Here is a 12,086-nt window from a genome sequence, read left to right as displayed (position 1 = left end):
TATTCCAGAAAAGCCTGGTTCTGTCATCTGGAGTTCCTTAGATACTAGTCAGTAAAAGTCGGTACCCCCGTATTGCCTCCCTCTATCTCAATACACGTATGGAAGGGACTTTATTCAGTCCCTTCATGCGTTCTCCATCTTTCTGCCATTCGCTAGGATAATGCCAACGTGAGGAACAAGACAGCAGGAATTTCCGTGTCTAGGATGCTCGGGGCTCATTAACTTATCCAGTATGTTTGAAAGATCTGTCTCACAGCGTATACTCACACTTTCAAATCATCCTCCACTCAGAACCAAAGTGTATGACTTCTGAATAGAACTGAGGATATCTCAGGATTTATGTCACAGTTACCGCTTTCTTGAATGGAGAAGCTAACGTGCAGCTTCTTGTGCTGGCTGAGGGTAGTCCGTATTGAAACACGGAATAAATACGGCCTGGACACTACCTAGAAAATCTTTACCGTGGGTATATAAACAAAAAATGAATTGTCCATAATACAGTTTTCTTAGCATGTCAAAAAAAGGAATTTTTGCACAAATCTTAACATTAAATACCTCCTTAATGCATGAATCTTAGCCTGTCTCTGCAAGTAAATAGACTTTGTGTGTAGAATCTTGGCTCCTGTTGCCTTGTAGTCTGAAGCACTGCAGACAGGTCATTATCTTTTCTGTACCTGAATGATGAGAGGGGGTTTTTTAATTCCAGTTGAAAGCTTTTCAGGAAGCCAACTTCCTGCAGCAATCTCTTCTCCCCACGCTGTAAGCAGCAGCGTTGCTACTGATGTTATTGCTATAAAAGAGAAAGTTCTCAGCTGAACACATATATTTTTCTTTTGTTCTTTATTGTAGGTTAATACGCTCTGGCAGTCTCATTTGTTTATCTATTTTTGGTATATATTCTTTGATTATACCATGAGAAACCAAATGTACCCATATACCAGGCCTTACCCAGAGCATTGTGCTGAATTTCTTCATGGAAGGGAATGTTCTAAATCGGGAGGAAAATTCACTTTGCCTTTGCCTTCATTCTCCAGCTTTGGCCTGGTGTGATGCGGGACGTGCAAGAGAGGAGGGTTTTACAGTCAGTCTGTTTAAGAAATGTGTGTCTGTGACCGAGAAAAAGATAATGATTTCCATTTTCTCGAATTTTCTAGAAATTCAGGAAGTTGATTACACCTAGCTCCGATCTGAAAATGAGAGGGAAACTTGGAGGAGGAGCCTACGTTGCAGCAATAAATGACTGCGATGCCAAACTGAAAGGAGATGGCGCCATTTCAACCATTACAGAAAAGGAGACACATTTCTGAAAGAACTATGTTTTTTGTTTTATTTTTTTTTGTATAAATAAATAAATAAATTCACTTAATTATAGAGGCTGGCTTGTTTTGCACAAAATTTTATTAACCAGTTAATTTTAAAGTGAAAATTGTATACTTGTTTAAAAGTGATTTTTTAAATTACTATATAAGTAATGATTATGTAAAAGAAAAAGAAATAGTATTATATGGTATGTTAGTGATGACTTCTTGTAATATGGTGATTTCAGTAAATGTTTTTTTTAGAAGTTAGAGGGACCTGTATAATGTGCTGTAAAACTTTTCTACTTTGATTTCTGGCAGGTGTAATGTTGTATAGATATACGCATACTAACGTGGGAGCGTTTCAGACCATTTCAGCTTTTAATGTATGTATATAAAGGGGACCAGAGTATCCTTTTGTTTATATTGCAAGCAACTGTGAGGGGATGGGGGGGATGCCTTGTAACTGCTGTTGCCTTGTTACTCTCTAAACGTGGGCTGTATCCGAAGTCCGCTGAAATCCGAAGGAGCCTTCCCCGCCGAGGCCGCGGGCCCTTGCCCAGGCTGGGTGCGATTCAGCCGTTGCCGAGGCCGGGGCAGCTGCGAGACTCAGCTTTGCGCCTGGCAAAGCTCTTCTTTCTCAGAAGTTTTGTGAAGCCGACAGAAAGCACCACCGCAGCTGCTCTTTCCGCCTTCCCTCCACCCTCCGTTTGCTTCAACAGGTCTAAAAATGTGGTGGAATGGGCCCACTTCTGAGTCACTGTTTTTCTGGAGATTGGATAGAGAATATTTCTTACGAGCTCTGAATTTTGCTGCTCTTGTAAGTTAATGGTCTCTAAGATGCTGTGTACTGCTTCAGGAGACCTCTAAAGCTTTTTCATTTTCTTTAGTGTCTGGGTGGCCAGTACTTCATTTCACTTGACGCTTCCCATCCCCTGAAGTGAAACGTGTTTGTCTGTGCTTGTACGACAGGAGATCGAGGTTACTTTATATGTGGAGATATTCTGAGGAAAAAAAGAGCAGGTTTAGAGCTCTGCGTACCTTGGCCTCTGTCTCTCTATCTGTTTGCCAGTCTGTCCGTCTGTACATCTGTTAATTCCCCTCAGAAGAAATCAAGGATCCTGTAATGACAATATATAGCTTTTCTCATCTTCAGGGTACTTTCTAGATGGGGTTGCACTGAAGCCAGAGTAGGAGCTTGTTTGGTGGAAGGCTCAAGTAATTGGTCCAGAATCAGAGAATACCGTGTTGGGAGGGACCTCAAGGATCATCTGGTCCAACCTTTCTTGGCAAAGGCCTGGTCTAGACGAGAAGGCCCAGCACCCTGTCCAGCCGAATCTTAAGTGTCCGATGCTGGGGAATCCCCCACTTCCCTGGGGAGATTAATCTCCACAAGAGTTCCGGGAGGTAATTTATATATGGTGCAGATCAAGGAACTAAGATAGGGATGTTGTGACTTCTCTGTTTCCCAAGAGGAGCGTTATTGGCTCTGTGATATCAGGCCTTTGTATTCTATCACTTGTATCAACCGACTCCCTCCGATGTAAACAGGATTGTGCATGTGAATCCGACTGACGGCTGGCTGTTACTATGAGGTATGCAAATGCTAGCCCCAGTACCAAAATCTCTAGACTCTCTCTCAAGTGGTTTTTTTTTTGTTCTTCTCCCAGTATTCCAAACCCTACTATTTGTACTGGATTTTTTTTTCCTTGTCGTGTTTTTTTTATTTAATGGTTGTATGAGAAAGCTGTGGAGGAATACTGTACTGCACTGCACAGTATTTGATGGGGAGAGACAAGCAACAGCCTAAAACAGCTCAGAAGAAATGTCATAAAATCTGCTGTCTTCTCTGCAATTCAAAATCACCAAAGCTCAGACACCAGCATCTGGAGTAATTAGGAGCAGAAGTGGCTGCTGGCCTTCTACGGAGGAAAACATTTCACTAGGAGTCACTAGAACTGTACCTGTAGTCAGCATTTATTGGAGACTTTACAGTTACCTCTTAGAAAAGCATTTTCATAGCGTCACTTTGTCTCGAGTCACATCATTAAAATCTAACAGTTCTGTTTAATTTTACTTCATCTTATTTGTTTGGTCATTGGGTTTTTTGGGTTTTTTTTTTTTGTGGTAAGGTGGAAGTCTAAGAGAGAACTTCTCTACCACAATTCTACTTGAAATATTTTAAGTAGCTTGCCTTTGCACATCTCCATCGTTAGGTGCTTAGGAAAGGACGTTTTGAAGGAGCGTGCCTTTATGAAGGTACAGAACCATCATCTCGTGAATGCTGGCCTCCCCCAGGGGGAGTCCTCAGCTTGGCATCAGAACTGGGGGCTACCAATGGAAATCCCAGTCCCATTGGAAAAGGATACTTCTGAGAGAAATGCTCCCAGAATTACAACCACAGGTTGAGGTATATAAGTACAGAAAATGCAACAAAGCAGCTGAAAGCTACATAGTGATATTGAAAAAATGCCCACTCCAAAACTTAACATTTTTGGAAGTTCTAATGAGCATAAATATGTCTAATCCAGTGTCCCTTTCTGGTCTTTCTCTCCACCCACCAGAGCTGCAGAACTAAGGCCCCAAAGCCACATATGGGCCTTGGGATGGATTACGTTCCCTCCCAGAGTAAATGTCGACACATTTTCTTACCAGTGAAGGGTGTGCAAATGCAGATGCACTGTTAGGGTACGCTTGATTTCAATGAAGTTACCTGCAGCAATCAGGACTCCATGAATGTTTACAGTGAAGTGTGCCAAGAGGTGGAACCCACACCACTCAACTGGCCGTGCATTAGACACAACATGAGAATCCCAGACAAGTCACGATTGCCCTTTGAGTCATGACACACGCGGCCGTAGCAGAAAAAAATGACGTGTGCTTTTTAGCGTGTCAGTGTACTTTGAACTGTTGTACTCATCCAAATATCTCCACAGGAACTACGTGCTTCGTACGGAACATGCTTCCTATTCTGCTGCTATGAACCCTTTCACCCGTAGCTTTATACACATACATATGGTTTGGCATGGTCGAAAGTATTATACAGTGTTACTAATGTGCTGTGCTTGTACGTGTGTGCGTTTAATACCTGACTTGTTTAACACTTTACTGATTTTTTAAAAAAAATTTTTTTTCTGTTGTGGGGAGGGATGTGGGAGGGTAAATTTCCTAATAGTATTTGTGTTTTGGTTTTGGTTTTTTGAAACAATATGAAGGGGAAAATGCAAAAAAACAACTATATTGTGATGATTTTTTTTATGCGGTAGAAACAATATTGCCCTTTTCTGAAACATCTGCAGTATTATTAAAAACAATAAAATAAAAATGAACAACCACTAAGATTTGTGTAACATTTTACACAAAGAAAGATTCTGTTTCGTTTTGAAGGGCATAAGATTTCGTCTACTTACTTGTTTTCAAAAATTAAAGGAAATGGGCAAAACCCATTCTGTGTATTTTAGTTTATATCAGTGTATTTTATCTGACCCTCAGGTAGGCAGACACGTGTCCCCTGAATTTAAACTTAGAAACAAGAGAAGATTTAGCAACTTCTTTGAGCTCTCCCAGTAAATCTGTGGCTGTTTTGTTGGATTGAAACGACCTTCTAACCATGGCCTCAGTCACAGGCCAATGCTCCGGCCCTTTGATCGTCTTTTGTATTACGATTTTATGCTTTTATACTCTTCTGTCTTATGTCAGTGGCCCACGTGTAGGGAAAAATGCTTGCTTTAGTACATGACACACTGATGAAAAATTCCGATATTCTACCCCGAGGCACCCTATTATATAGCAGCCTGCCACACGGGAAATGAAGCTCTGTTCTGAAGGGCTGTTTCTCGTCTTGATTAATGAAGCGTGGTTATAATAAGGACAATGTGCTATGGATTTTGACAAAGCCTTTCAATTCCTCTCTGTCTCTACCCAGCAGCAAAGAAACCCCAGGAATGAGGTGCACCCTCTTCTCCGGGTTGATGCCCTTGCACCTGCAGCAGCCCACGGCATTCCTAGGACGCAGCCAGGCAGCAGCACAGGGTTCTTGGCCCCATCGTGCAACTAAGCATTGAGTAAATCTGAACATGTCGGGAAATTTGGCCTCAGATGTTGGTGACTCCCCATTCAGAGGAATACCCGAATTTGGTCATCCACAGTGCAGCAGCAAGTCTAGTGAAGATTTCTAAAAATACCAACTTCTGACTAGATCTAAAATGTCCTGGTGGATTACATACTTGGACATTCGGCTGGAAGAAGATGTGAAAATTTGCACAGAGATAAACATAAAGAGGAGAAAATTTGCTGGGATTCTCTTAAAAAAGGTTTGGAGAAGGCTTGAAAAGGTTGAGAAGGTGTAACGCACAACTGCGCAGACTCCCCAGATCTGTATGAACGCTAAAGGGGGAGCGCTGATAGTGCAAGGCAGTTCCCAGCTCCTCTTTCTAAAGCTACTCTTAAAATACAAAATATTCATTACAATGTAATATGGCAAAAGGGACTAAGATTTGGGTGCTGATTTGAAGTGAGAATTTGAGGGAAGAGGTACACAGCCCTTTTCTTACATACTTTAATTTTAAAAGGATCAGCTCCTTCATTTATTTTTTTTTTACCCTTTGCTGTCTGAGAGCTGCAACCGGCCTCAGCCGCGTCCTGCGCTCCCTCAAGTCCTTCTGAGATCCCACATGCCCACCTGCTTGTTGGCTAGCCACGCTCGCCTTGATGGCAGAAGGCTGCTCTTGGGCTTTCCAGGTAATTTTCTGCATCCGCCCCCCTCAGTTGCCTCGATCGTCACCTGTGCTTGCCCATCCTGCAAAGAGAATAGCCTTGAGCTATACTGGTACCGCCGGATGAGAAACCCGAGTATCACGTGTTGTCATAAGTGGAAGGAACAAAAATCTTTGCATGTTCCTAGAAATGTCGTGCCAGCAATTGTTTCTAGTGCTGTTCTGACACATGATAGGGGCCTCAGTCAGGCCCCTCTTTCCCACAAGATCCTACTGTTAGGTGATGGAGAGGGTCCTTCTCCATAGCGATGAGGTCCATGGCTTTTAAAAGGAGAGGGTCCTTGCTGCTGTGGTGTTCCAGTTAAACAAGAAGAGAACCGTAAAGATTGTTGAGTTCCTTGCTATAAATGGTTAGTGACAAAACATTGGGGTATGCTTTCTATTTCTATCGGCTTGCTGTTAATATAGTCAGTCAGCCAACTCCACTATCCATTCCCGGCACTTACTACAGCACTATGCAAGAGGCACAGCGGCTTTTCTTAAATGTTATTGTAAAACGTCTTACCAGAAACATGGAGCTCTGGCTGAGCTCTTTTTATTTGAATGCAAACACCCACTTATTCATCACACTATACACAGATGAATCATTCCTCTCTTCTTCCCAAAGGGCTAGGAACTGCAATCAAGGCATGCCACGCTCAAAAGAGCAAACTACAGCTATTCAGGCAGACACCTCCAGGGGCAATTCTGTTTGGGCACAGCCAGTGACATGGAATTAGGCTGTGCTCTGATCAGCACTGGCATCAGGAAGCCCTGACACCCATACGCACAGCATGAAAGCAGCGTGGCCAGCAGGTCAAGGGAGGTGACTGTAACCCTCTACTCCGCTCTGGTGAGACCCCCCCCGGAGTACTGTGTTGAGAAGGACACGGACCTGTCGGAGTGAGTCCAGAGGAGACCACGAAGTTGATCAGAGGGCTGGAGCACCTCTGCTATGACGACAGGCTGAGAGAGTTGGGACTGTTCAGCCTGGAGAAGAGAAGGCTCCGGGGAGACCTTAGAGCCCCTTCCAGTATCTGAACGGGGCCTACAAGAAAGCTGGAGAGGGACTTTTGACAAGGCCTGTAGTGATAGGATGAGGGTGAATGGCTTCAAACTGCAAGAAGGGAGATTTAGATGAGATCTCAGGAAGAAATTCTTTGCTGTGAGGGTGGTGAGCCCCTGGCCCAGGTTGCCCAGAGAAGCTGTGGCTGCCCCATCCCTGGAGGGGTTCAAGGCCAGGTTGGACGGGGCTTGGAGCAACCTGGGCTGGTGGGAGGTGTCCCTGCCCAGGGCAGGGGGTGGAATGAGGTGATCTTTAAGGTCTCTTCCAACCCAAACCATTCTGTGATTCTATGAAGGGAGAGGTAAAACCGATCAAGACAAGAAAAAGCACGGTAAAGGGACACAGTCAAGATGTTGCACCACTCGTGCCTTCACAAGCCTTAGGCATTTGGAAAAGGTATTGCGTGGTTTAGTCATACGTGACAGGAGACATGAGGTTGTTTTTGTGTTTGCATCCTTCCATCTGTGAATCAGCACATCTCAGCTTGTCAGCAGCAGCAAGCTCAGCTGCTGCAGAGCACCGCCTTGCTTTGAGCTCTGGTGAAGCAGGCGTGCCAAAACACTCATTCTTTCTAATCCAGCCTTACTCTTAGCTTGCTCCCAAATTAATTTGGAAGAAGAGGTGTATAAACTTCAACAGAAATACACCCAGAAATTATCTTGGGCTTCATCGGGTTACATGGTTTTGGTGTTTTGTTTTTTCTTTTCCTTTTCCAGTGAAATTATTTCTGTTGTTTGTGTTGAGATGCAGGCAAAAATTACAAACCAGATAATACAGTACCAGATCAGTAAGCAGAAATCAAGAGAAGAACAGGCTATTAAGACAAGCCAAGGACAACTAATCTCTTTGTGTTGTCTGCAGGGATGAAAGCATGATGTATTACAGGTGACATTTAAATCAGGTTTTAACTTTTACTGCTTATTTTTAGAGGTTGTTCCCAGAAAACTAGTCCAGGTTATGTTTAAAAGTCTCTGCTCATTTGCCAAGCTTTTGCTTCAGGCTTCATGGAAAACTTGTTGGGTTCTTGTGGTATGGACTTCTCCTCCTCCTCCTCCCTGAGCTTTAGGGCCTACTCCTTCTGTAGCCACCACTGTTCTCCTTCCCCTCTCCAGATCCATGCTTCCTCCTCACTACCACTCAGAATACAGCCCCTGCTCCTGCAGGAGGAAGTGGTGGCAGCAGAGGCTCTCAGCTGATGGGATTAACCAAAGTAATTGATAGCACATGGCCACCACGACTGGGTAAGGACAGGGAAGTGATATAAAAGAAGGCAGGGAGAAGCACAGGGGATGTGCTGGTCTGGATGGTTGCTATGTGGCTGTTGTCTGTTGGAGCTGGTCTTGGGCAGCGGTGACCGGGATCTGTTCTACCATCCTCAGGCACACAACAGGTAGGCATTGTCACACGTGGGGTGGAAAACAGAGTTTTGTCTCAACTCATTTTCTAGCATTGTAACTTCTGGAATTAATCTGTAGTTTTTCATGTGTGTCTAGATTGTGTTGGAGGCCTTTGTGTGCTGGTGATGTGAATTGGCAGAACTGGTGCAGGATTTGGGCTAACAGAACGTGCAGGTTGTTCCTCAGTCACTCCCACCCTTGCCAAACTCAACCTCCCCGAGCTCCTGTACTAGCTATCCCACCCCTGCACAGTTCAAACTGTAAACCTCCTCCGTGTATTACAGAGCTATTGCTAGTTAAAAAATCCCTAATTATTTAAATCATTCAAGTGAGTGGGTTTAAAAGTCTTTGGCGCTAAAGGATTTTTTCAGCACACTTTCTCAAAACCTTTTTCATTGGGAACCGTAACACCTGGTCTGGCACAGTCCTGTTCTACTGTACATCACTAGCCTGTATGGGCTTAGGTGTCACTTACCTGTACTTTTGTAGAGTTTCAGGTGTTTGTATGAAAACACCAACTGCTGCAATAGACAGTTCCTCCTTCCCTGTTAGGTGCTCCAGGAAGGTACCTTTTAACAGCATTTCTGTGGTGCAGTGGGGACACCTTTTGGTTAGAATAGGTCTAAACCTGATGAACCTAGGAGTTTGTATACAAAACCCACCTGTGGGCCTGCTGTTTGCAGCAGGCAAGTAGAGGCCAATTCTGTCATCAGCTTTTCCTGGTTCTTCATGTGTACTTGACATGCACCATTTTAGGTAATTAGACTTGCAAGTCTTTTTTGCAGTTGCGCCCTCTTTTGATGCAGTTCTGATTCTTTTTGTCAAAAGACTTGGTTTTCATATCATTAGGTGGTAGTGCTTCGCCTGTTATCAGTTTGCTATATTCCTAAATGTAATAAAATAAGTTAGAGCTGCTTCAGACCTTTGGGAAGACTTGTAGAAAACTGTTATGGATCAGTGGAACCATGTTTCATTTAAAAACAAACAAATATAACCCAAAGCAGAAAAAAACCTCCACCACCACCACCCCCCCAACAGCCAGTTTGCCTAGAATCATAGAATTGTCAGGGTTGGAAGGGACCTTAAAGATCATCTAGTTCCAACCCCCCTGCCACAGGCAAGGGACACCTCCCACTAGATCAGGTTGCTCAGAGCCCCGTATAGCCTGGCCTTAAAAACTTCCAGGGATGGGGCTTCCACCACCTCTCTGGGCAACCTGCTCCAGTGTCTCAGCACCCTCATGGTGAAGAACTCCTTCCTAACGTCCAGTCTGAATTGTCCCATCTCTAGTTTTAATCCATTCCCTCTAGTCCTACCATTGCCCAACATCCTAAAAAGTCCCTCCCCAGCTTTCTTATAGCAAAGCCAGTTTCATTCTGAGGTCACTCTTTCACATAAATGAGATGTATGGATCTCTTGCTCAGGTCTAGTTACTTGAACCTTGAAAGTCAAATTCAAATTTGACTTCTTTAGTCCTCCTGTTATTCTTGCTGTGTCTGAATCACATCAAATATTTCTGAAGAACATCGTGGAACATACGGTCTTCCATACACACAACTAAAATGTGCCTACTGTCAGCCAATCCTCAACCATGGCTATGGTTCCTAGGTGTTTCATTGTGTGTCTGGGAATCAGAGAATTAACAGTTGATGCAAACCCCCTATTATATTAGAAGAGGGTAGAATTAGTACCTGTAGACACAGTTTTGTATACAGATGTGAGGTGGAGATGTACTTAATAAGCAGCAGGCAAAGGAAAATTGGAGCAGGGTGCAGATATGTATTTCATTGTGTGTGTATATGTGTACACATGCCAAGCAAAACCTTCAGTATCTCTACATATTTGTTGTGAACAGCCCTGAAAAGTAGCTGTTGGTGGGGGGAGGGGGGAAAGGCCCCTGAGTTTGAGCAGGACATTGCTTAAAAAAAAAAAAGTCAAGCAAGGAACAATTTACATGGAGGCTTCAACCAAGAGACCACAGAAGTTAGTAGGAGGTTTCTTACTAAAGCAGCTCTGCAACTGGACTTTTGGTGGTCTATCGAGGTCCTTCAACTCTAATTTATGAGAGTTCTTTGAAACAGATAATTAAAAACTGAGCTTGGACCTTTGGGGCTTGCCCTAGGGATTCTGTGATTCTTCAAAGTAGCTGCGTTGCTGAACTTCAGTTTCTGTCAATATCAGTTAAAACTGCTCTGCTTTCTCAGTCCCCCCCTTCCCCCAAACCTTGTTAATCCTTCCAAGTTCAATCTTGGATTGGAGCCCTGAGCATCTTCAAATAATCTGAATTGTTTTGTCACCTCTGACTAGGATTTTTCTTTTAGACTTAAAAAAAAAAGTATTCCTTAAGAATCTCACATGAGAAGGTAATTGCAGTGCCGTTCTGAATAAAGAGCCTGATTTGCAATCATAAGGAGGCCTTCCTTCCATTACTGCTAATAAACAACTGTAAAAGATGGTGACTATTTAAAGCTCCAAATTTACCCTGCCTTTCTCCTGACAAGCCTGCACATTGATTCTGACATGCAGACTGACAGCTTCATGGCATTTCGGAACGTTCCAACTGCACTAAGTATGTGGTACTATTTATTTTAGTGCCCCCATTCCCACAGCAGCCACTGACTCACAAGAAAAAGCTAAGAGCAATATTTGGCATTTGTTTCCTGCGTGGTACAATTTGCCTGGTTCATTAACCTTCTTTATGTAGATGTAAATTCTGAGTCTGACATGGTTATTTTTGGGGCGCATGTCAAAACTAGGTTTGTCTGTCTGAGCAACACTTGCTTCTGAAAATGTTTAAAATTGCTGCAGCAATTCTGTCTTTTAAAGCAGGTTTTGTATTGTACGTTAAGCTATGTTTATGTTGTACATTTGAATCTCTAGCACCGTTAAACTCGCGGGAGGCAGAGGAGAGTGTATAAAGCACCAGCCGTGTGACGTTATCCTGTACCTGGTTTACCAGAAATAGGGTCTGCTTATGCAGCACAGCGTTACTGCAGATTGATGGAGGCGGCCCATAAATTCTGCTGTCACTTGTAATGGGCTGGATCTGTTGTATACAAGCAGGCATACATAAAGAAGGGGCGAGGCTTGTGTTAGTGTAATCACACAAGAAAAGGCTCTAATATGTCTATACTTCTGCGTACGTGATGCAAAATATGGCGGCAAGTAAATTAAGCCCCCATTTCTGCTACGGATTCCTTGTGTGATGCTGGTAGACGCAGCAGTGCTTTTCCTGCTGCAGTAAGATAACTTGCAGAGGAAACTCTTAACTATTGTGAAACTTCTGCATGCTGGGCAGTGCTCTACCTAGGGTGTACCAAGGCCTCTCTCTCAAGCCATATAAAAAGATATTTTTCTTTGGGCCTGCATGCTGCAGTTTATGAATGTGCTGAAAGCCAGGGTATTTCTAGCAAAAAAAGCTTGGCTTGTATTGGATTTCTAATTTTTTGGTAAGAATGAAGATACCTGTCTACAGCTAGAATCTGTTTGCAACTGATCTCCTGTCACATGAGTAATGTCGTGTATCAAATGTTATGAATAAAATGCACACCAAGAGATGTGAACACTTGTG

At 43.4% G+C, this 12,086-nt stretch overlaps 1 protein-coding gene across 4 annotated transcripts in view; it reads left to right on the top strand.

Moving 5' to 3' along the window:
• The window catches only part of SLC6A11 (solute carrier family 6 member 11), a 110,677-nt gene extending 106,229 nt beyond the window's left edge, over positions 1-4,448 (top strand). For all 4 annotated transcript variants that reach the window (XM_063348356.1, XM_063348355.1, XM_063348353.1 and 1 more), the window contains exon 15: positions 1,155-4,448. In XM_063348356.1, the coding sequence (XP_063204426.1) occupies positions 1,155-1,307 (153 nt within the window). In that variant the 3' untranslated portion in view covers positions 1,308-4,448. The remainder of the gene's footprint in view (positions 1-1,154) is intronic.
• The last annotated feature ends 7,638 nt before the right edge of the window (positions 4,449-12,086 follow it).

This window comes from Chroicocephalus ridibundus, chromosome 10, assembly GCF_963924245.1.
Source record: "Chroicocephalus ridibundus chromosome 10, bChrRid1.1, whole genome shotgun sequence".
NCBI classification, from domain to species: Eukaryota; Metazoa; Chordata; class Aves; order Charadriiformes; family Laridae; genus Chroicocephalus; species Chroicocephalus ridibundus.
Note: the sequence above shows the minus strand (reverse complement) of the source record. Positions and strands in the feature narration are given on the sequence as shown.